Source organism: Podarcis pityusensis (assembly GCF_964106645.2).
Source record: "Podarcis pityusensis genome assembly, chromosome: 16".
Classification (NCBI taxonomy): domain Eukaryota; kingdom Metazoa; phylum Chordata; class Lepidosauria; order Squamata; family Lacertidae; genus Podarcis; species Podarcis pityusensis.
In genome coordinates this window covers 37,932,760-37,953,600 of record NC_138041.1, presented here as the reverse complement: position 1 = coordinate 37,953,600, position 20,841 = coordinate 37,932,760, and the positions used below count along the sequence as shown (strand labels likewise).

Genomic DNA, 20,841 nt, shown 5'->3' with positions numbered 1-20,841 from the left:
AAAGTGGTACCTCAGATTAAGAAGAGTTTCAGGTTAAGAACGGACTTCCGGAATGAATTAAGTTCATAACCAGAGGTACCACTGTACATCCAATCCAGCTACTAATTCCCCATTTGTATCTCTCCTACATGGAGAAGATAAATTCAGAGAATCTGGGACTCATTTGCAGGGAAATGAGTACTAGCGGGTAACAAACGTCATTCAAATGTTTTGAAGCCCCACTTGGAAATGTGGCAACTTCACATTGTGAAGCCAGGTGGACGTGTACATACATGTGTATCCACAGGTGGAGGATGACGGAAAGGATTAAAAATGCAACCTCTTAATTGTCCATAATGTTCTCCCATGTTATACAGGCTTTTGCAGCTACATTCTGAGCAGCTTTTCTTGATTACATATAAAAAAATACAATAAAGCTTTTACCTAAATATATAAAGAATAGCCTTTGGCAGAATTTACGTGTTTCACGCTGATGATGTCTCCCCATGAAGGGATATACCTTTAGCACCCGACAAATGGATGATCAGTGTATTGACAGGATAACAAATTGACAGAACAACTTTATGGGGTTAAAAATTGGTCTCAGCTTTATTGATGACAGATGTAGGTTGGAGGCTTTTTCTGGGAATGAAAAAATGAAAAGGATGAGTGTTGAGAAATCCAAGGAATTACTTTTTCTGCTTTTCATTCAATAAATGCCAGCAAACAATGCAAAAATTAAAAGCATCAACACAAGGTGATTCCTATTTGCTCCTCAGAATTAAGTGGTCTTTGCTGTTCAAGTCGGGCCTCAGAAGAATGATGTACAATTTGGGGGAAAAGATACAACCCAGCAAACCTGCGCTGGAGGCCAAGATGCAAAAGACCTCCACAGCCACCATCTGCTTTCCTTTGGTGCTCAGATAAGAGGGAACAAAGGACAGCCAAACGCTGCAGAACACCAACATGCTGAAGGTGATGAACTTGGCTTCGTTGAAACTGTCCGGCAACCTCTTGGCCAGGAAAGCCATAGTGAAGCTGACCATGGCCAGAAATCCCAGATAACCCAGGACAGAATAAAACATCGCGACAGAACCTTCATTGCATTCCACAATGATTTCCTCCATCAGAGAGTTCATGTCCACATCTGGGAATGGAGGAGCCGTACAGAGCCAAGCAGCACAAATGCTGGTTTGAACGGAGCAGCAACCAAGAAGCACAGAATTTGTGAGAGATTTCCCCACCCATTTCCTCATCCTGGATCCTGGTTTGGTGGCCATGAAAGCCAGAACCACCGTGATGGTTTTGGCCAAGACACAAGACACAGCAATGGAGAAGATGATGCCAAAAGCAGCTTGTCTTAAAGAGCAGCTCACTGGGTGAGGCTGGCCAATGAACAGCAAGGAGCAGAGGAAGCAGAGCAAGAGGGAAGTAAGCAGAGTGTAGGTGAGGTCCCGGTTGTTGGCTTTGACAATGGGAGTGTCCCCATTCCTAGAGAAGACGCCAAGTATCAAAGCTGTGAGCACAGAAAAGACCAGAGCCAAGGAAGCTAAAACAAACCCTAAAGGTTCTGCGTAGGAAAGAAAATGTTGGCGTTTGGGGATGCATTGAGCTCTCTCCTTGTTTGGAAACAGATCATCTTGGCATTGGAAACAATAATCCATATCTGAAACAATGAGTGATATATGAGTTCCGACAAATGTTGCATTAATTATTTGGTAATTAATTAATTAATTAATTAATTAATTTGGTAAGTGGATATTAACAACTATTTGTACAATCTCCTGCCATTATGCATAATCCGCAATAGGCTCTATATTTTGATGGGCCTAAAATGCATGGATTGTTCGTCTACTCTGTCCTTCATCTCAAATGAGTGATCAGAAATATTGGCTTTGGTTGTACCATTAGCTAGAGTTGGTCACAATTCTTTGTGGTACAATGTGCAAAATAGTAATACCAGCTTCACTGGGGAAAGTTGGAATAGGTATTAGGAAGCATTATACAAAATATCAGATGATGTTTCTTACCCGTCTGATTCGAAATCATCCCGTGTGGACACAAAGCACAATCATAGCAACAAAATGGCAACCCCTCCTTCTTTTTTCTGCTGTAGCCTGGCTGGCAGCGATCATTACACAAGGCAAGGGGCAGCACCTAGCCATAAAAAGAGGAGAAAATGTAGCTCTCTTGTGCCTTGTGAACAACACAGTTCTAACCAAAAAGAGATCTGTTGCCTGATTAACATTATCCAACAGATCTCTTTTTAACATTGGGTCTCTGGACTGTAATAAAGATTGATGATGATGATTAACATTATTTCAGAAAGGTGTGTTGTATAAATAAACAAACTGTAATGTAAATATTGCGAGTGAATGAGAAGGGATATTGAATTTTTAATCTTCATAAAGATGGAGGATGGAGAGAGGACAGAGAAGACAATAGACTTTGAAATACAGGGAGTTGACAAAGAAGGTAAAATAGGAAGCACATACATTAGGCTCAGAGAAGCACCACAAGACATTAAATCTTCTTTCAAAACAAATGGGTAACTTAGCCTCCCCTTATCTTCTGAGATGTAAATCTCACTTGGGTCAGTATAATTTACTCCTACAATACCGCATTTTTAAAAATACAATGGTCCCACCTGATTAAAAGCTCTGTGCCATGTGATGGCTCCCTCATCCATGCTGAAGTCTATATTTTGTGAATCTTGTGGAACTATCTTTCCTACTTTCACTCGGGAGAAGGTTTGGTTTGGAAAAGTAACCCAGTTAATAATATCAAATCCTCCTGCTAATTCTCCTTTCTCATCAAAAGACACTAAGTCACCAGCACTGTTGTTGAAGGAGATACTCCTCAGGAATGAGTGCAGCTAAACAGAAGAAAGCAAAGGGAAAGTTTGAAAAAAGAGAGCTTTTATGGATTATAGTAAGAAGGAGTATCCATCAATATATTTCACACAATAGAAAGTAGTCCAAAACTGTGCAGTCTACAACATTTGAAAAACGTAAGTATTTCTAGTAAGTACAGCTGGCCTGCCACTTGTGTGAGGGTTCAGCTCTGGGGTCCGTGTGCAAAGGCAAAATGGTTCCATGGCAGGATGCCCTGGAACTGCCTCTCCTGCAAGCTGGGTGGGCAGGGAGAGAGGGAAAACAAAATGGAGAGCAGCTCATGGTGGGTTTTCCTTGATCTCCTTTTTTGTTTTGTTTTGTTTATTTACTTTTCCCCACCCAAGAGATGTATTCACATCTTGACAGCCCATGTTCCTAGAGAGGGAGGGAAAGGGTAAAGAGTGCCATAGCTCCTTCAACTGTTCCTGCAAATGGAAGGGAAGTACAGGTCCTATATTGATTGTGGCTCCTTCATCTTGAAGGAAAGGGAAAACAGTTAAGGATTGAAAAGAATGTGGGAATAGTTGTAGAGGAAAGGTAAAAGCTGTAAGAGGTTGTGTGTGTAAATTATGTCTCTGTGTTTGTGTGTATTCATTCTATGGACTTTGTGTAATCACTCATTAGATTAGCCCCAAGCAAAGGTTTGTTCTGAACAGGAAATCTTACCTTCCAAGGTTGCAGTTTTGGAGAATCGAGCCCACCTATGTCTGCTATCATTCTGCGTTTTGACCTGGATAAGTGCATCTGATGTAAAGAATGTGCAATGGCATAAACCGCATTATAGATACTGTAACTTTGGCCAGTCATGGTCATTTCAAAAATATGCCCAGGAAGGCTCTCCAGACTCTCATGGCCAGTGCAGGTCTTTGTGTTTTCCTTGTGCCCATTGGAAGCAGAAAATAAACAGTTGAATGCCTGTTGCCAAAAAGCCTGGAGGAACCCATCTCCATTTGGAGAGTTGGGGTTCAGGGTCTGAAGGAATTCTTTAAATCCCTGGACTTTCTCTGTGTGAATTGCAAAAGACAAGGCACCATCAAAGACTTGTATATCATTATACCTTTGCATTGTTTCTGAAGAGAAAGCCCACTGGGCTGTCAAAATCCACACAGTGCCTGTAGACTTCTCTGCAACATCTTCAGCTACTGAATAGAAATATTGCACCCATTTCACAACAGCAATGGTCTGAGGTTCTGCACACAGAACCAATATGTTGACTTCTGAGGCCAACAGGAATGAGTACTTGGCCCGAATGCATTCCAAGAACCTAAAAGGATCTAGACCCTGAGATAAGGCTGGCAGTTTTTCATTGAAAGCTGAACAGACTCCATGCTGGGAAAGCATTGGCAATAAGCTTTGCATAAAGGTCTCTCCATTTTCATCATCGGATGCCACAATTCCTACCCATGTCCACTGGAAATATAGAAGTAGCCTGACAATCCCTGCATATTGATATTTCTCATTGGGCACCATTCGGTAGAATGTCTGGGGCTGCAACTCCAGGCTTCTCACTGGAGCTAATACACAGTAAGCAATCTGGAGGAAGAAATCAACCCCACAAGAATTGGAGAGTTAGAGCAAACGGTTATGGTTCATCCCAAGTATCTGCTTAAAGAACAAACCCATGGGAATTTCTCGACTCCATTTATGGATGTATGTTGATTCCACAAGAACATTATGCATATCTCTAGCAGTTGTTGGTGCAGAGGAGGAGCAGGGTTTCTCTGACCTCTTGCAACTGATGTTGTGCAGCTTCCTGGGAGCAGGAGGAAGACTCCTGCTGCTTCATTTGCCCTGTTCCAACCTCCCTGCTGCTTCCCAGTGATACATGGGAGACAAAGTCAGGCAAGCACCAAAGCCCTTCTCCTCCAACCACTACTGCATGGACACTGAAATATTACTAAAAAAAACAAGGAAAGCGACAGACTTTTGTATCATTTATATATTTTTTCTTTCTCATTTCTCATTTTCAGAAAGATGAACCAAAGCTAAAGGAAGTATTAAAAACCAGGGAGATAACTATTGTACCAGAGGCAGAAGAGCTTCACAGCCCCCACACTTACTATACCTGTGGAATCTTGTAGACGCCTAAGACAGTAGCCATGTAGAGAGAGATGTCAAAGTCAAGTCCCCCAATAATAGCTATTGTATTTTTCTTCTCACATTTGAAGTTGGGGACAATCCTTTCTGTGATGGACAGAAGTTTCAAGGTGTTCTGATAAGTCATCCTTGCATTTGTGTAGCTATCATAGACATGGAACCCAAAGGTCATATTCGGTACGATATTAGGGTTCTCTTTTATTTCTTTTACAGCAAACACCAGGGAGAGAGTATTCTGGTAGTACTTCAATACTTCACTGAAAAAGAGTTATACTGTATGTCAGAGGTATTCTATTCTACTCACTGGTAACTTTCTGACTTTCTCTGGCAAATCTCAAAAGATTAAATAAAACAAATAAACAAAAAACAGACAAGCAAACCATATATGCATTAATCTCTTATCTGCAGGTGTACCACTGGTGCCTAAAATTATGGGTCCTCACAGGCGGCTAACCGAACAGCCATTCCTCCTGTGCTAATGTTGCAATATGATTTACATTGTATAGCAGAGAATATAATCCAAAATCTATGATATTCATGTTTCACAGCATCTGTGACTGTCAGATTAAATGCTTCTGATTGTGAATGTGAGGATCCAGCTTTACTGCAAAGGAAAGCCAAATGTTAATGGTGTGAAATTAAACAGAGGGAGGTTGAGGATGAAGTTGGGAGAAGGCGGTGAGAGCCATGGGATCAGGTGATGAGAAAGCAGAACAGGCAGAAGATAGAAACCTCAAGAAGTGGAATCAAGCAATGAAGAAGCCAAGATCACAATGTAAAGAGAAGAAAATATATATTTAACATTCCGACTGGGGGGGAAAATCATGTGGAAACATGTTCTGAGGATGCCATTGTATGTTTGGTGTAATTGTAGCATACATGAGCTCACCAAGCGTACACTATGAAGGATAGGGTTTTTTTACTTACAAAAGTTCATCTGTAAGCTTTGTGTTGGGGTGCTCATGGAAATCAATTTCTTCAAATACAAAGCCGAAATAAGAAACAATTCCTCCAATGATTAGGTCCCCTTTCTGATAATTCTGGTATGGAAGCTGGAAAGGCTCCATCATGGTGCATCTAGCAGAGTGTTCCTTGCTCTCAGTTGGAGGCAACTGCAGCCAGAGGAAGAGAAGAATCTGCAGCTGAAATGTTTCAACCATCTTGGGGCCAACAGGGATGCCGAAGGTCACATTTTTCTCTTATCCACCATAAACTGCATTACAAAAACTCTCATTGAATGACTGGATTATTTTGATAAAGGGAAAATACCAATGATCTAATTCATGAAAACCTGCATGTTCAGAATTTCTCATCGGGGCTCTAAATGACACAGAATTTATTTTATATACACTTTCACAATCTGACATTGATTGTGTTCATGGCCTGAAAAAGTGTACAGGGGATTAGGGAAGATGAATGATAAATCCCAGCAATTTGAGATAATTACTAGTTCCAAAGTTATCTCCTTAGAGCATTGAGCTCTGTGACTTCTAGTAAGATCAAAATAATGATGCATATTTGTTATTGAGTAGTTCTCTTGTAATTGCGAGTGCCCCAGCCAAGCAAGCAGTCCAGCTGCAAACTCTTGATCTGAAGGGAGCTTCCTAGTTTCCCCAACACTCTTCCTCAATCACACCTGCACCATTTCCCCCAGCTGTACATGTGTCACCAATGGAGACATGATTTTCAGGATTTTGTACCACAGGGGTGTTTCCTTGTATACCAGTTAAGGGGAGAGAGGAAATACACCTAAAATAATACAGGATCCAGTTGCAGGTGCAATAAAGAGTATTGCATTTCCTTACAGAAATGGTTAGTGTAGTGCTGTGGACATATTGTATCTTAAGGCTTTGGACAAAGTCGTTCTCCCCCCCCTCCTTGATATTCTTCTGAGTGGAATGAGGGAACTGTTAGGTGGATTTGTAGATAGTTGACGGACCGATCCCATTTTGTTGCAATCTAGGTAATGTCCCAGGCCAGTTGTGCTCAAAGGCATTGCCACGGAATTAGTACTGATCCTCATCAGCGGCAGTGATGGAAATAATTAAGCAATTCGCCACTGTCCTAATTGTGTCCTCACACTTTCTCCCAAAGGAATTCTTGGAGCTGCTCCAGATCTTTTTTATCGTTTACTCCCAGATTTCTAATGACATACATGTCAATGAAATAGCAATAACAGACACCAAAAATTACGAACATGATTCAGACTTCTGGATTATTTAAAACTATCTTCTTATTAGCTGCTCTCTGCTGTTCAGCTCAGGCCCCAGTAAAATAACATAGCATTTGGGGGAAAAGATGCAGCCCAGTAACCCACAACTGGAGGCCAAGATGGAGAAGATCTCCACAGCCACCATGTATTTGCCTTTGGTGCTCAAGTAGGTTGGAACAAAGGAGAGCCACACACTACAAAACACCAACATGCTGAAGGGGATGAATTTGGCTTCATTGAAACTGTCAGGCAACCTTCGAGCCAGGAAGGCAACAGTGAAGCTGACTATGGCCAGCCAACCCATGAATCCCAGGACACAATAAAACACGATAGTGGAACCTTAATTACATTCTAGAATTATTTCTTCAGTCATCGAGTCCATGTCAACATCTGGGAATGGGGGAGAGGTTGCCAGCCACACAGTACAAATTGTCACTTGCATAAGGGAGCAGGAAAAAACAATTGGGGTGCCCAATGGCTTCCCTACCCACTTCCTCATTCAGGACCCTGGCTTGGTGGCCATGAAAGCTAGAACCACAATGGCAGTTTTGGCCAAGATGCAAGAAATTGCCGCTGAGAAGATCAAGCCAAAAGCAGTTTGTCGAAAGAGGCAGGTGACTTCCTCAGGCTGGCCAATGAAGAGCAGAGCACAAAGGAAGGAGAGCAGGAGGAAAAGGAGGAGAATATAAGTTAGGTTGCGGTTGTTGGCTTTAACTATGGGAGTATCTCTGTGCTTTGTGAATATTTGAAGCACCAAAGCTGTGATGCAGGAAAAGAAGAGGGCAAACGTGGCCAAACTGATCCCCAACGGTTCTCCATAAGACAAGAATGTTTTGTCTTTGGGGAGGCAGCCATTCTGTTCATTGTTTGCATATTGATCTCCAGGGCATTCTAAACAGTCATCCAGGTCTGAAAATGAAAATGGAAGAAACAAATCTTATTATTAAAAAAGGTCTTCAGTCCCCAAATTGGCACAATGCATCTAAGAGATGCCAGAATATATATCTGCTACTTCCATACTGTTTTCCCACTAAAGAAAGGAGCTTCTGATGTACAGATAAAAAAACATGACAGGTGTGTGTGTGTGTGTGTGTGTGTGTGTGTGTGTGTGATGCATTCCTTACCCTCCTTGTTTGAGATCTTCCCTTCTGGACACGGAAGGCAATCATAGCAGCAGAATGGCTTTCCTTCCTTCTTGTTCTTTCTATAACCTACATGACAATTCTCATTACACAGAGAAGTGGGTTGTGCCTGTTCATAAATGAAAGAAGGAAATAGTTTAGAACTTATCTTCAAAGAGTAAACATGACAGGTAAGCAATAGGTTGCTAGAGGTGTTTTGTTTTATCTGAAGATGATCTTAAACTCAGAGCTAATGGTAGCATTGGAACTTCTACCATTACTTCGGTACATTTGCCTTTATGGAAACCACATTAGTAAGTATTTGAACTTCTTCAGAGATTAGCATGGCAATATCTTATTAAATTAGAATATGTTCAGGGAAAAGCTTATTGGGTCACTATCTCATGAATATAGAAATAACTGAATTGTTTTTGACGTATAGTTGCAATAGAAATTATTGAAATTCTGCCCTGTGCAGGTAGTCTAACCACTGTTTCTTTAACTTGGAACTTGCGAACTATGCTTCCAATGGTTTCTCTGCCAACATTCAGTGCCTTTGCTTTCTTTTTGTATACTTGTATCCTTGCCTGTGAAGGGCGATGATCCCTTCTCTTACCTTCTTGGACCATTCTCCTGACTTAGAAATATGGCTAACATACAACAAAATTTGACACTCAGGAAACCCCTTGCGAGTTCAAGTATTTCATGTGTTCCAGCTCTAGCACACCTGAAGCCCTTGATTAGTTGCATCAGGTGAGACAACACCTGTTGTATTTGTGCTGTTGTGATGGGGGTGAATAACAGTGAGACTGAAGAAGACAGTTGAAGTTGCATTTTCAGTTGAATTTGGGGAAACCACTTGAAGCATCCATTTAGTGGAGCTATTTCAATAGCTTTTGCAAGCAATTGAAATTCTGTAAATTTTGATATTAAACCTGATTTGTAATGGGGGTTAAATAATTTTGATTGCAACTGTAATTTTTTGCTTTTGATGGATTCTTGCAGTGCTGTTTCCTTGCAGAGTTACCGTCTTCATCACCTGTGTGTATCTTACAATTTTCTTTTGTGCAGCCAGGTCCTAAAAATAATTGTGGGGTACAAATTAGGGCTGTGGAACAGATCTGGCCAAATCCCAAACTGAATCGGGCTGATTCTGAAGGAAAGGCAGGCAGCATCTGCAAAGAGCAGCACAGAGAGCTCTTTGCAACAGAGCTTTCAAATAGCCCCACACTGCACTTTGGATATGTGTGCCTGTTCCAAGCAGGGGGATACATGAGGGCAGTCAAACTGAGCAGGATTGAGCCCTCCATTCACCAGTTCCTGAGTAGAGGGTCCAATCATGCTGGCTGCAGGGGTCTTCTTCACCAGGGGGTTCCAATCAAGAGTAAATCTTTCTGCTTTCGGCCATATTGTCTGAAAGAGGTTGATTTTGGCCCAGGTGTTCCCTAGCCCAGCCCCAGAATGCGCTGGGGCCCTGTGCTGAATCCTGAGAAGGAAGGAAGGAACAATAATAATGTATATACTAATTAAAAGACATACTGGGCTTCCTCAAATTTCATTGACTAGTGACTCTTTACAGCTGAGACACTTCTGCAAATAGACCTAGAAACCAGATAGCTTTCCTTTTATCAGTGCTACAACTCGATTTTCCTTCACAGATCGAGTCTGATTCTGATAATTGATGATTCAATGTGTTGCAATGAGGCAGTTTTGGGACACTGAGCAAAAAACTAGAGAAAATCCAGAACAACTTCTTACCTGGTTGAACCAGTTGGGCCTCATGATACCATCATCAGGAATGGTTAACCTCTTTTCTGGGGGAGCTTGTGGGTCCATTGTTCCAACTTTGACTCTCAGAAATGACTGATTGGGGAATGTGACCCAATTTATTACATCCAATCCAGCTACTAATTCCCCATTTTGGTCAAAGGAAACTTCTTCCCCAACACTATTATTAAATGAAACACTTCCCAGAAAGTGGTGGACCTAAATTTGAAGAGGAAAAAGGCAATTAATGAATAATTAAATATTAGTAATATTCGTACAAATAGAGTGCTTATCTTTAACATTTAAGAGGTATAGGTCATGGTCTCCTTAAAAGATGTATGTTAGTGTCTTTCTTTGTTTGTTTTTAATGAGTCTCTTCTTCAAAAATGGATGGAGCTAAAAAGGAAAAAGGAATTAATGAGCAGTGCTGTTTTCTAGAAAAAGAGGTGCTGGAACTCACCACAAACACCTCCCTCGTTCCCTTGGAATGGCAATGGCACCCCTTGAGAGGGGAGAGAACTGAGTTCCAGGGAGTTCTGGTTGAAAAAAGCCCAGCTCATGAGCATATACAAAAGAGCAACATTGTGGAACACAAGGATTGGATTGATCTTTATTACGGCCATTGGCCCGTCACACGACAGTTTCCCATACCAACATAATGTACTTGAACCTCCAAATTTAAAACCGTCAAAACTTACAAAAAACAGACAAGAACCAAAGCAGAACAAAAACAAAAGACCAACATCATACGTTGCAATAAATTTGTAACATAACCATCACCATCTGCTCACAAATCAATAGAAGACATCAATGGTGATTCACCTAGTTACATCCTAAAACATAGATCATGGTTTAAAGGGATTTTCCGAGCCACACAGGAGTCCGTTTCTCTTCTTTAGGGATAGGACACTGATCAAGAATCTGGCAACCGTGAGTGATCTTAGGGGGTCATCATCATTTAATAGATATCTCAGTTTGGCTTCATTCGTATCATCGGCAATTCCCTTTAGATATTGGGCAAGAAACTTGCTCCTGGCCGATGAGTGAAAAGCACAGTCAAAAATTATGTGATGCAACGATTCCGGTGCCCCACAATTACAATCACATAAGAGCGATATCTGTCCATTGGAGAATCTATTTCTCAGCATGTTCGATGGGAAGGTGTTGAATCTTGCCTTTACAAAGGCATATCTATGAGCCGAAGAAGTTAAGGAATTCAAATAGTTTGGGAGCCTTAAGAGGGGTGATAAACCAAGGTTTAGAGGTGAGCAGGTACCATTGCCCAAGACCATTTTCTGCTGCAAGTCCATCTCCTCTAGTTTACAGGTTACTGTTCTTTAACTGGAACTATGTCCTGCTCTAGCAATTTGGATGGGGAGATTCCCATTGCCGTTATTTTCAGCTGTAAATTTTTTACCCATGGGCTCTGGAAATCATCTCTCCACATACATTGTATCAAGTACAAGTTTGGGAGATTGTGCCATAGAGATAACCAGTGACAAAGTATGTGCTTCCACAGAGCGTTTTCCAGGGATACAGTATTAAGTTCCATGCATAACGCTGTATTACTTACACAGTTGGGCAGTTTCAATATCCCTCTTAAAAACTGATTTTGAATAACCTCTAGGTGAGATAGATTGACAAAAGTCCCCCAAATTGAGATGGCATAGGCAATTGTCGGGATCACCTTGGCCTTGAAGACTTTCAACGCCGATGGGATATGAAGGGCCCCATCGGTGAAGAAGAATCGCAAGATCGCCAAGGAGATAGCTTTGGCTCTATTTGTAACATAGGCTACATGGGCCTTCCATCTAAGGTTATGTTGTAACCAAACTCCCAAGTATTGGAATCTATAGACTTGTTCGATGACTCTCCCATCAATTCTCCAATTATGGAGTTTCCGGCTCTTTGAGAAAATTAGGATCTTAGATTTTCCATAATTAATTGTAAGGGAATTTGCGTTACAGTACGATCCAAAAATTTTTAAGGCCCTCCTGAGACCTACTCTAGAAAAGGAAAGGATGACTGCGTCATCCGCATACAGTAACAAAGGGCAGCGATAAAGTGCTAGGCGGGGTGCATGAATCCTTTCTTGAGCCTCTATTAGGGGAGTCCTCATATCGCTTATGAACAAGTTGAACAGGAATGGAGCCAATATACAACCCTGTCGGACACCTCTGTTAATGGGAATTGGATTGGTGAGATCACCCTCCGGGGTGAGTCTCACTCTAGCCGCTGAGTTCTCATGGAGTTTGATTATTAGCCAGAGAAGCCTTCTGTCGATGCCCCAGCGGGAGAGTTTTTCCCAGAGGATGCTCCTGGGGATACTATCGAATGCTGCCTTTAGGTCAATGAATGCCACACAGAGTTGGCCACCCTTTGGGGTGGAATATTTCCAGGCAAGATGCTGTAAAATTAGAATATGATTAGTTGTTGACTGTTTTGGGCGGAATCCAGCTTGTTCGGGCCCAATTAATTTTTTCTCTTCGGCACACTGTGGAACACAAGATTTATTTTAAATGTTTTGTGAAGGATACTTTTAATCGTAGCAATGTTTATTGTGGTGGTAAGATGTGGTTCTTTTAAGAATTACAGGAAGTCTTGGCCCAAATTTCATAGAAATTAGACCACAACTTCCCAAACTATTTGAATTCCTTAACTTCTTCGGCTCATAGATATGCCTTTGTAAAGGCAAGATTCAACACCTTCCCATCGAACATGCTGAGAAATAGATTCTCCAATGGACAGATATCGCTCTTATGTGATTGTAATTGTGGGGCACCGGAATCGTTGCATCACATAATTTTTGACTGTGCTTTTCACTCATCGGCCAGGAGCAAGTTTCTTGCCCAATATCTAAAGGGAATTGGCGATGATACGAATGAAGCCAAACTGAGATATCTATTAAATGATGATGACCCCCTAAGATCACTCACGGTTGCCAGATTCTTGATCAGTGTCCTATCCCTAAAGAAGAGAAACGGACTCCTGTGTGGCTCGGAAAATCCCTTTAAACCATGATCTATGTTTTAGGATGTAACTAGGTGAATCACCATTGATGTCTTCTATTGATTTGTGAGCAGATGGTGATGGTTATGTTACAAATTTATTGCAACGTATGATGTTGGTCTTTTGTTTTTGTTCTGCTTTGGTTCTTGTCTGTTTTTTGTAAGTTTTGACGGTTTTAAATTTGGAGGTTCAAGTACATTATGTTGGTATGGGAAACTGTCGTGTGACGGGCCAATGGCCGTAATAAAGATCAATCCAATGACCACAAATATTAGACAGCATGTTCCTTCAGATTGGAGGATAAGCTGTGTAGATAAGATGCTCATCACTTTCCAGGGATCCAAGGTAGGCTTTCTCATCTGAATAAATTTCTGGAATCCTGGAAGATCCTTAGAGTGAACTGCAAAGGATAGAGCCCCATGGAGGAATGTGATGTCCCAACCTCTTTGAAAGGGAAATCAGGTGAAATCCATCTGGGCTGTCATAATCCAGACTTTTGTCTTTCCTTGTACTAGCACGTCATTTGTTTCTGCAAGTCTGGGTATCATTCTCATTACCATAATTGTGTGAATTTCACCATGCACAACCACAGCAGTGGCAGTGCTTCCCACAATAATGCTGATTGTTTTTGAACCTTCTTCCACCATTTCATCAAACTCACCAGAAGAGGTATCCTTAGGGAAACTTTCTATAAAATCAAAGCAGATACCCTTCTGGGCAAACATAGGGAGAACATTTTGTACAAATCTCTCTCCAGTGTCATCATGGAGAAAAGGCACACCAATCCACACCCAACGGAAATGCAGCAATAACTGGAGGATCCCCTTGTATTGCTGAGTCCCATCTGGAAATATCCAGTGAGTGAAAAGGGCTTGAATGTCATTATTCGTCACAGGAGAAGAGCCATAGATGAGCTAAAGAGCAGTCATCACATCCGTCTTCTCATATAGCTGTTCCAGTAGGGCACTTGTTTTGCAGAAAGCACACACCAGAGCTTCTGAATACATTGTTCTGCAAGGTCAGAAGTCTATTCCCACGATCGTAATCTGTTGCAGCTGCAAGCTCCCCGATTCAAAATTGGTAACAATTTCACAGGCTCCCTCTAGGCGAAGAACTTCTATTTGTTCTTTTCTTTTAAAAGCAGATCTAACAACAAAGTTTCCTTTTTCAGATATTTTGTCAATATTTGTTCCTTTAAAATGCGAAGGGGAACAATGGAATCACTATGTTTCTCTTCTTTTAACTATCTGTCAAAAACGTTTGTCTCTGGTCAATGAGCTTCAAAGAACGTCAGTCCTGGCACCCCGCTCCCAGGATCAAGACGGTGGAAAAATTACTTTGCTTTACACTCTCTTCTGCAGGTTTAAACAGTCCGGAAAAAAAATCCCCCCTCTTCTCCTGCTTCCGAAGGGGGTTCAACAATTTTAAATGATGAAAGTTAATCCTTTACAAGCGATTTTCTGAACTCCAGTTTGCCATGTCTTTGCTTTAATCTATCTACAAGAAACGGAAGGCTGACTTCCTGTTTAGACCTTCCCATTTAAGTGCCAAATTGAGATAAATTTCTTAGTCCAATTTTCCTTTCTACTCGTTGGTCATTATTTAAAGTCCAATTGTCTGAAATTTAAGTACTCACGGGTAGTTGTTTTAAAAGCCAAATTGTCCCAGGAAAAAGGCAGCGCTCTCCGGCAACGGCTGTGCGGCTTCGCTCCACGGAAGAAGCAGTTGACTCTCAGCACCGCGCCACTTCCCCCTCTTCGCTCCAGAGCCCATAAGTGGGTTCCTTTATGGGTTGGGGGGGCGCTAAAGGTGCCCGCCGAGTCCCATGGTCACAGGCTTCATCTGCCTGTGATTTTTGAAAGGGTCCCCGCTTCGCCGTAGCGGGAAAGACCCGTTTTCCATGGAGCTGGTCCCTCCGGATCAGAGGGAATCCGCCATTACCGATGGCGCCACCCCGGAAGTCCGGGCAGAAAGTTTTATCCAGATTCATCGGGCGGGGGGGGGGAAACAGAATTAAATATAAACTACTTACAGATACTAAAGAAAGAGGGGGCTTTTCCCTGCCAGATTTGAAAATCTATTTTGAAGCAGCGGCGCTTTGTTGGATAAAAGAATGGATACAACTAGAAGATACCGATGCTTTAGATTTGGAGCGATTTGACAATGTGTTCGGATGGCATGCAAATCTATGGTACGACAAGGTCAAGGCCCATAATGCTTTTAAAAACCATGTAATTAGAAAATCTTTGTACAATGTATGGATAAAATATAAAAATCCCTTGGAAAGGAAGACACCCAGATGGCTTTCGCCAATGGAGGCGAAGGCCCTGAAAAAGTTAAATATGGACACCAAATGGTTGAGATATTCAGATTTGCTATTGGAGGATAAAGAAGGTTACAAATTAAAACCATTTGACCAAATTAAAGAGAAGTTAAATTGGTTAAAATTATCACCAGATTAATGAATTCTACAAATTAGATAAGAAAAATGGTTTTGCTTCAGAAAAGTCTAAGTTGGAAACGGAGTTGTTGGACTCTAAAGTTAAAAATTTGTCTAAAATGTATAATTTACTGTTGGAATGGCATACAAAGAATGGACAAGTTAAATCAGTAATGATAGACTGGGCAAGAGATGTAGGACATAATATAATATTTGAAGACTGGAAAAGATTGTGGAAGAAAGGGAAGAAAGTTCACTGCATGTACGATGTTAAAGGAAAATATTATGAAAATGATGTATAGATGGTACTTAACCCCTGTAAAATTAGCAAGGAATTATCACAATAGTGATAATCTCTGCTGGAAATTATTTTTGTATGCTACAACCGCAGCAAGAATTTTGTTAGTGAAGAATTGGAAAATACAGGAAGTACCAACAGTGGAAGATTGGCAGATGAAGATGATGGATTTTTCGGAGCTGGCCGACCTGACTGAAAGAGTCTGCAACCAGAAGGAAGAGGAATACCAGGAAGAATGGATGAAATTTAAAGATAAAATTGAAGTTTAGCTAAATATGTTAAGATAACTTAATTGGAAAAGTTTGCAAATAATAGATAGGCTTAGGATTCAAATATGTAAGGATAAGATTTAAGATGTTTAAAATTAAATTAAAAAGGAAAGATGTTAGGTGATCAAGTTAATTTTTTGAGAAAATTGATTTTGGAAAACTGTTAAAATGATATATAATGAAATTCAACCAAGGGAATTTGAGGAAGTCACTTAATAATGTTACCAAGATTTAACGGGAGGCCCCATTAGCAAAAGCGCCCCTCACGTTAAAAACAGTTTTCGGTTAAGAACGGACCTCCAGAACGAATTGAGTTCGTAACCAGAGGTACCACTGTATATCTCTTAATTTATAATTTGCAATTTGGGGGAATACTTAGGTATTAATGTATTTTCATCAAATAGAAGAATTATGCAGTTATGTTTACGGCAGAATTTGCTGTCTTTCATATGTAAAGGAGGATAAAGGAAAGAACAGGTAAATGGCTACCAAGACAGCCAGTCAACAAGGGGGTGGAGCCACCCTGAGGAAAATGTTTATAGCTAGAGAAAGGAGCCTCTGAGCTTAGATAGCACGACAGTGTGTGGAGTGCTGTCAGAGTTTTCAGGCAAAAGTTAGCTGGAGGGCTAAGTTTGATCAAGGAGAAGTAGAGTTGTGGAGATACCAGGCGCACCAACCCCTAGGGGCCGAGGCAGTTTCCTCCCCACCAATGTACTTTGGGGGGGGGCTGAGCCCCCTCAATATTCAAGGGGCATCCAGCTCCTCATGGCATCACACGCATGACGTCAGGGTGCCGTGTGACATCACGCGCATGATGTCATGATGTCATGCTGCATTGCACAAACCCGTTAAGAGGGCTGGGTGATCCCCTGGGGCTGTTGTGCTATTTGGAGAACCTCAGGAGTGGGACTGATAGAAAGTGGGGAAACTGACCGAAATACTACCTCATATAAGAACCAAATTCTGAAACTGTAAAACCTATGTAATTAGGTTTAAGAAACTGAAGTAACGAAACTGGAAATGAGCTGATTGTTTACCAGTTGTAACATCAAGCTGAAAATAAGCAACTGTCGTTAAAAAGAAGCTGTACATTCACTACTTTGTTTTGAAGCCTGTAACATCAAATAAATTTAATGTAATAATTAATAAGGTAACTGTTTCCTGAAATAATTTTATCTCCTGATACATCTTTTGTTTTACCAATTTTGTTCTTTAAAATAAATGTTAAAGTTATCTTGGGAAATATATAAGTGATTTTTCAGCAGGCATAGCAAACACACAGTTGGGCTACCACAGGCAGCAGACGTTTGGTTACAGTCCTGCACAGGTCTCCAATGAGGAATTCTTCCACCTGAGTTTTTCAGGAGGTGTGGAACTGAAGCATACACATTTTCCACAACCTGCATTTTTGGTTGATAAATACCAACCTATACCCACTACTTGCCATTCCCTTGATATTTTGTTCTTCAATTACCAGCATGCAACCCAATGAGACGTAGTCAAAGGCAACTATAAATGGCTTTCATGATAACCCATGTTCCATGCAAACCTCTTACTCTTGGCATCTCGTACATGGACAGGATGGTTGACATGTGGAGACATAAATCAGAGTTTGGCCCCCCAATGACTGCCTTTGGAGTCTCCTTAACATCACACTTGTAGTTGGGGAGGAGTCTTTCTTGGCTAGAGAGAAGTTCCATGGAGGCTTGGTAGATCCAGCTTGGACTGAAATGGCTGTTATAGATGTGGAAACCCAGAGAGATATTGGGCAAGTTTTTGGGATTTTCATTTATCTCTTTTACTGCAAATGCCAAAGCCAGGATATGCTGGTAGAGTGGTGTCATTGGTCTGCATTGAGAGCAACATAGTACATAACAGTTCACCTTCACAAAAATGGATTGCATTCCCACAGTGAAGGAAAGTGTGTAGATATATTGAAACACGAACCTGGATGTTTTGCTTCCTTGAACATCTAACTCCTAGCATGGCTTTCAGTCCTGCCAAATACCATCATCCATGCCCAGATACATGCACATGAGGCCACATCTCACAGGAGGTGCCTCCGCCCCACTTCACCCCCCATCCTCACCAATGCCTGGCCTCCTGGGGTTGCACAGTGGTGGTGTCTTCTGGTGATAAACTCTGTGAGCTCACAAGAGCTTAGGAGATCTCACTAGACACCACTGTGGCAGCCATGGCAGCTGTACAATGGCAGCCGCACGAATTCCCTGCCCCAAGACAATTGTTTCTATTTACCTCACAGCTTGGCTGCCCCCATTGCTACTAGTTCTGTTCTATGGAGGAGGGGGAGGAGGAGGAGGAGGAGGAGGAGGAGGAGGAGGAGGAGGAGGAGGAGAAAAATCTGGTGACCGAAAGCTTATAATAAAAACACCTCTAACTCTGAAGGAACTACCACTTGGCTTTGATTAAAGTCAAATACTGTATTAAATAAGAAACCCTTCACTCAGCATGGTAAATGAATGGAAAGCCTTAACAAAGTGAATAGGATTGTTACTTTTTATGCTGCCTTCCAAACCGTTTTTATAAAGCTGAACACTGGTATAACCCTACCATATAAAAAGAAACATGTTATCACACACTGCAGTAGTGGGATTGAGATATCAGATCTGCCCCCATGTCTCATAAACACCAGAACTACGTAGAAGGAAAAGAGTGGCAGTAATCACCATACACTAGTGGCCAATATTGTGAAAACATTTTGGAAAGTATGTCTGTATGACCTCAAAACCATGCTAAATATCTCTGTAGAAGATTACAAAAAGCTTGGCCTATCACTCAAGATCCAAAAAACCGAAGTGCTGCACCAAGAAGCACAAAACAACCCTTCTGCAGTGCCACAAATCCAACTCAATGGTGTAATGCTGGAAAGTGTTGATAACTTCTCCTACTTTTCCACAAGGGCCAACATTGATGCCGAAATCCAGCATCGCTTGAGCTCTGTAAGTGCAGCTTTCTCTTGGTTGAAGTGTAGACTGTTTGAGGACTGGGACATTTGCAGGGAAAGCAAAATGCTTGTTTACAAAGCTATTGTACTACCAACCTTACTGTATGTTTGTGAAACATGGACCACTTACAAACGCCATCTCCAACTCCTTGAAAGAGTCCCTCAAGGGTGTCTCTGAAAATTTTTACACATCACTTGGGAAAACACACGAACTAATGCCAGTGTACAGGAAGAAGCAAAGATCACCAGTGTTGAAACAATGATTCTTCATCATCAACTTCATTGGACTGGTCATGTTGTCTTCCAAAGCAAATACTCTATCTTTCTAATGATATATTGTAGATGTTCAATCTAATGGTATACTGCTCTTATGAGCCATCAACCCTTAGAAACACAACTTTTCCTAAAGTTTTCCACAATTTTGACCACTAGTGTAATGAGCATCACCTTCATCATATGTCAAATGCAGAAACATATTTATTACAGATATACAATATGATTTTTAAGCATTCACAGACGCACACACAGACACAGACACAGACACACACACACACACTTCCTTACAGAATGTCATCGAAGAGGTTTTTTTTAATGATATTTATTAAAAGTTTAATAATTACAGAAAAAAGAGAAAAAGAAAACAACAAAAAATTTGACAAAGCAAACATTACAATACATAAAAAGAAAAGCATAAAAAACAATACAGCAAAAAAAACACAATAACATTAAAACACACATCCAATGTTCCATATCTTTATCTTTCGTTTACTTGTTTCATCGACCTCCTCACACCTCCCTTTTTGTATTCTAATTTAATTGTTTCAGCAAATTCTTTCCATCTTTCTCAATTTTTGTTATATAATTTATCTTAACGATCTAACCTTTTAATTAACTCAACAAATCTTTTCCATCTTTCACTATATTCTGTCTTTCAATTTACCTTAATTTATTTAACCTTATCTTACCATAAAAAAACCTTACAACTTAAAACTTAATGTACATAACTCCTTATATCATTTCTACTAAAGCCAAATAGTTTCATTCCAACATTTTTCCTAATACTCATTAATTTTACACTAATTCTCAAAATAAATTTTTTAAAAACTTTCTTCCAATCTTCATCCAACGTCTTTTCTTCCTGGTCTCGGGTTTTGTCAGTCCTTCTTGTCCATTCCATCTAGTCCATCAACCTGGTGATCTTATGTCCGAGGCTCTTAAGTCTTTTCCATGTCCCTTCTGCAGATCTTCTTCTTGTTTATACCTGCACTTTACTTTGTCTTTTGTTGATCTTTTTCTTAATTTCTTTCCTTTCTCATTGGGCGGTAGGTCTCGGGAGGACTCCAATCCAAAAATATCTCCATCTCTCCTCAGCAGATCAGCCCATTCCCCACAGTCCCATTCCCCACAGTCAACACTGTAATCCAGAAAGTATTTAAAAGCATGTTTCAAAGTCCTTCCAAAATTAAGAGACCTCACAACTCCAGACCCCCCCGGTCCACTCCAGATTCAAACTTCAAGAACAGCGGCTTATGCTCCTGCAAGGCCTCGGATCTCTCCATTTGTGTTACTTGAGGTTCAACAGCAACCTCCTCCATTATCTTCTGCACTTGCGCTTGCCCTGTCAAAACAAGTTCCTGGGCTGGTTCCTGAATGGTTTCTACAGTGGTGCCTCGCAAGACGAAATTAATTCGTTCCGCGAGTTTTGTCGTCTTGCGATTTTTTTTCGTCTTGCGAAGCACGGTGTCGGGAAAGTTTTGGAAAAGCTTCAAAAATCACCAAAGTTTTTAAAA

General features: G+C 41.0%; 1 protein-coding gene across 1 annotated transcript; it reads right to left on the bottom strand.

The window, feature by feature from the left end:
* Positions 1 to 743: 743 nt before the first annotated feature.
* Positions 744 to 6,130, bottom strand: LOC308464817 (vomeronasal type-2 receptor 26-like; the record flags this gene model as incomplete). Its single annotated transcript, XM_080984403.1, has 6 exons — positions 744 to 1,645; positions 2,010 to 2,136; positions 2,627 to 2,854; positions 3,540 to 4,406; positions 4,939 to 5,227; positions 5,898 to 6,130. 6 exons carry the CDS (start codon positions 6,128 to 6,130, stop codon positions 744 to 746), a joined length of 2,646 nt encoding a protein of 881 aa, XP_080840529.1.
* Positions 6,131 to 20,841: the final 14,711 nt, after the last annotated feature.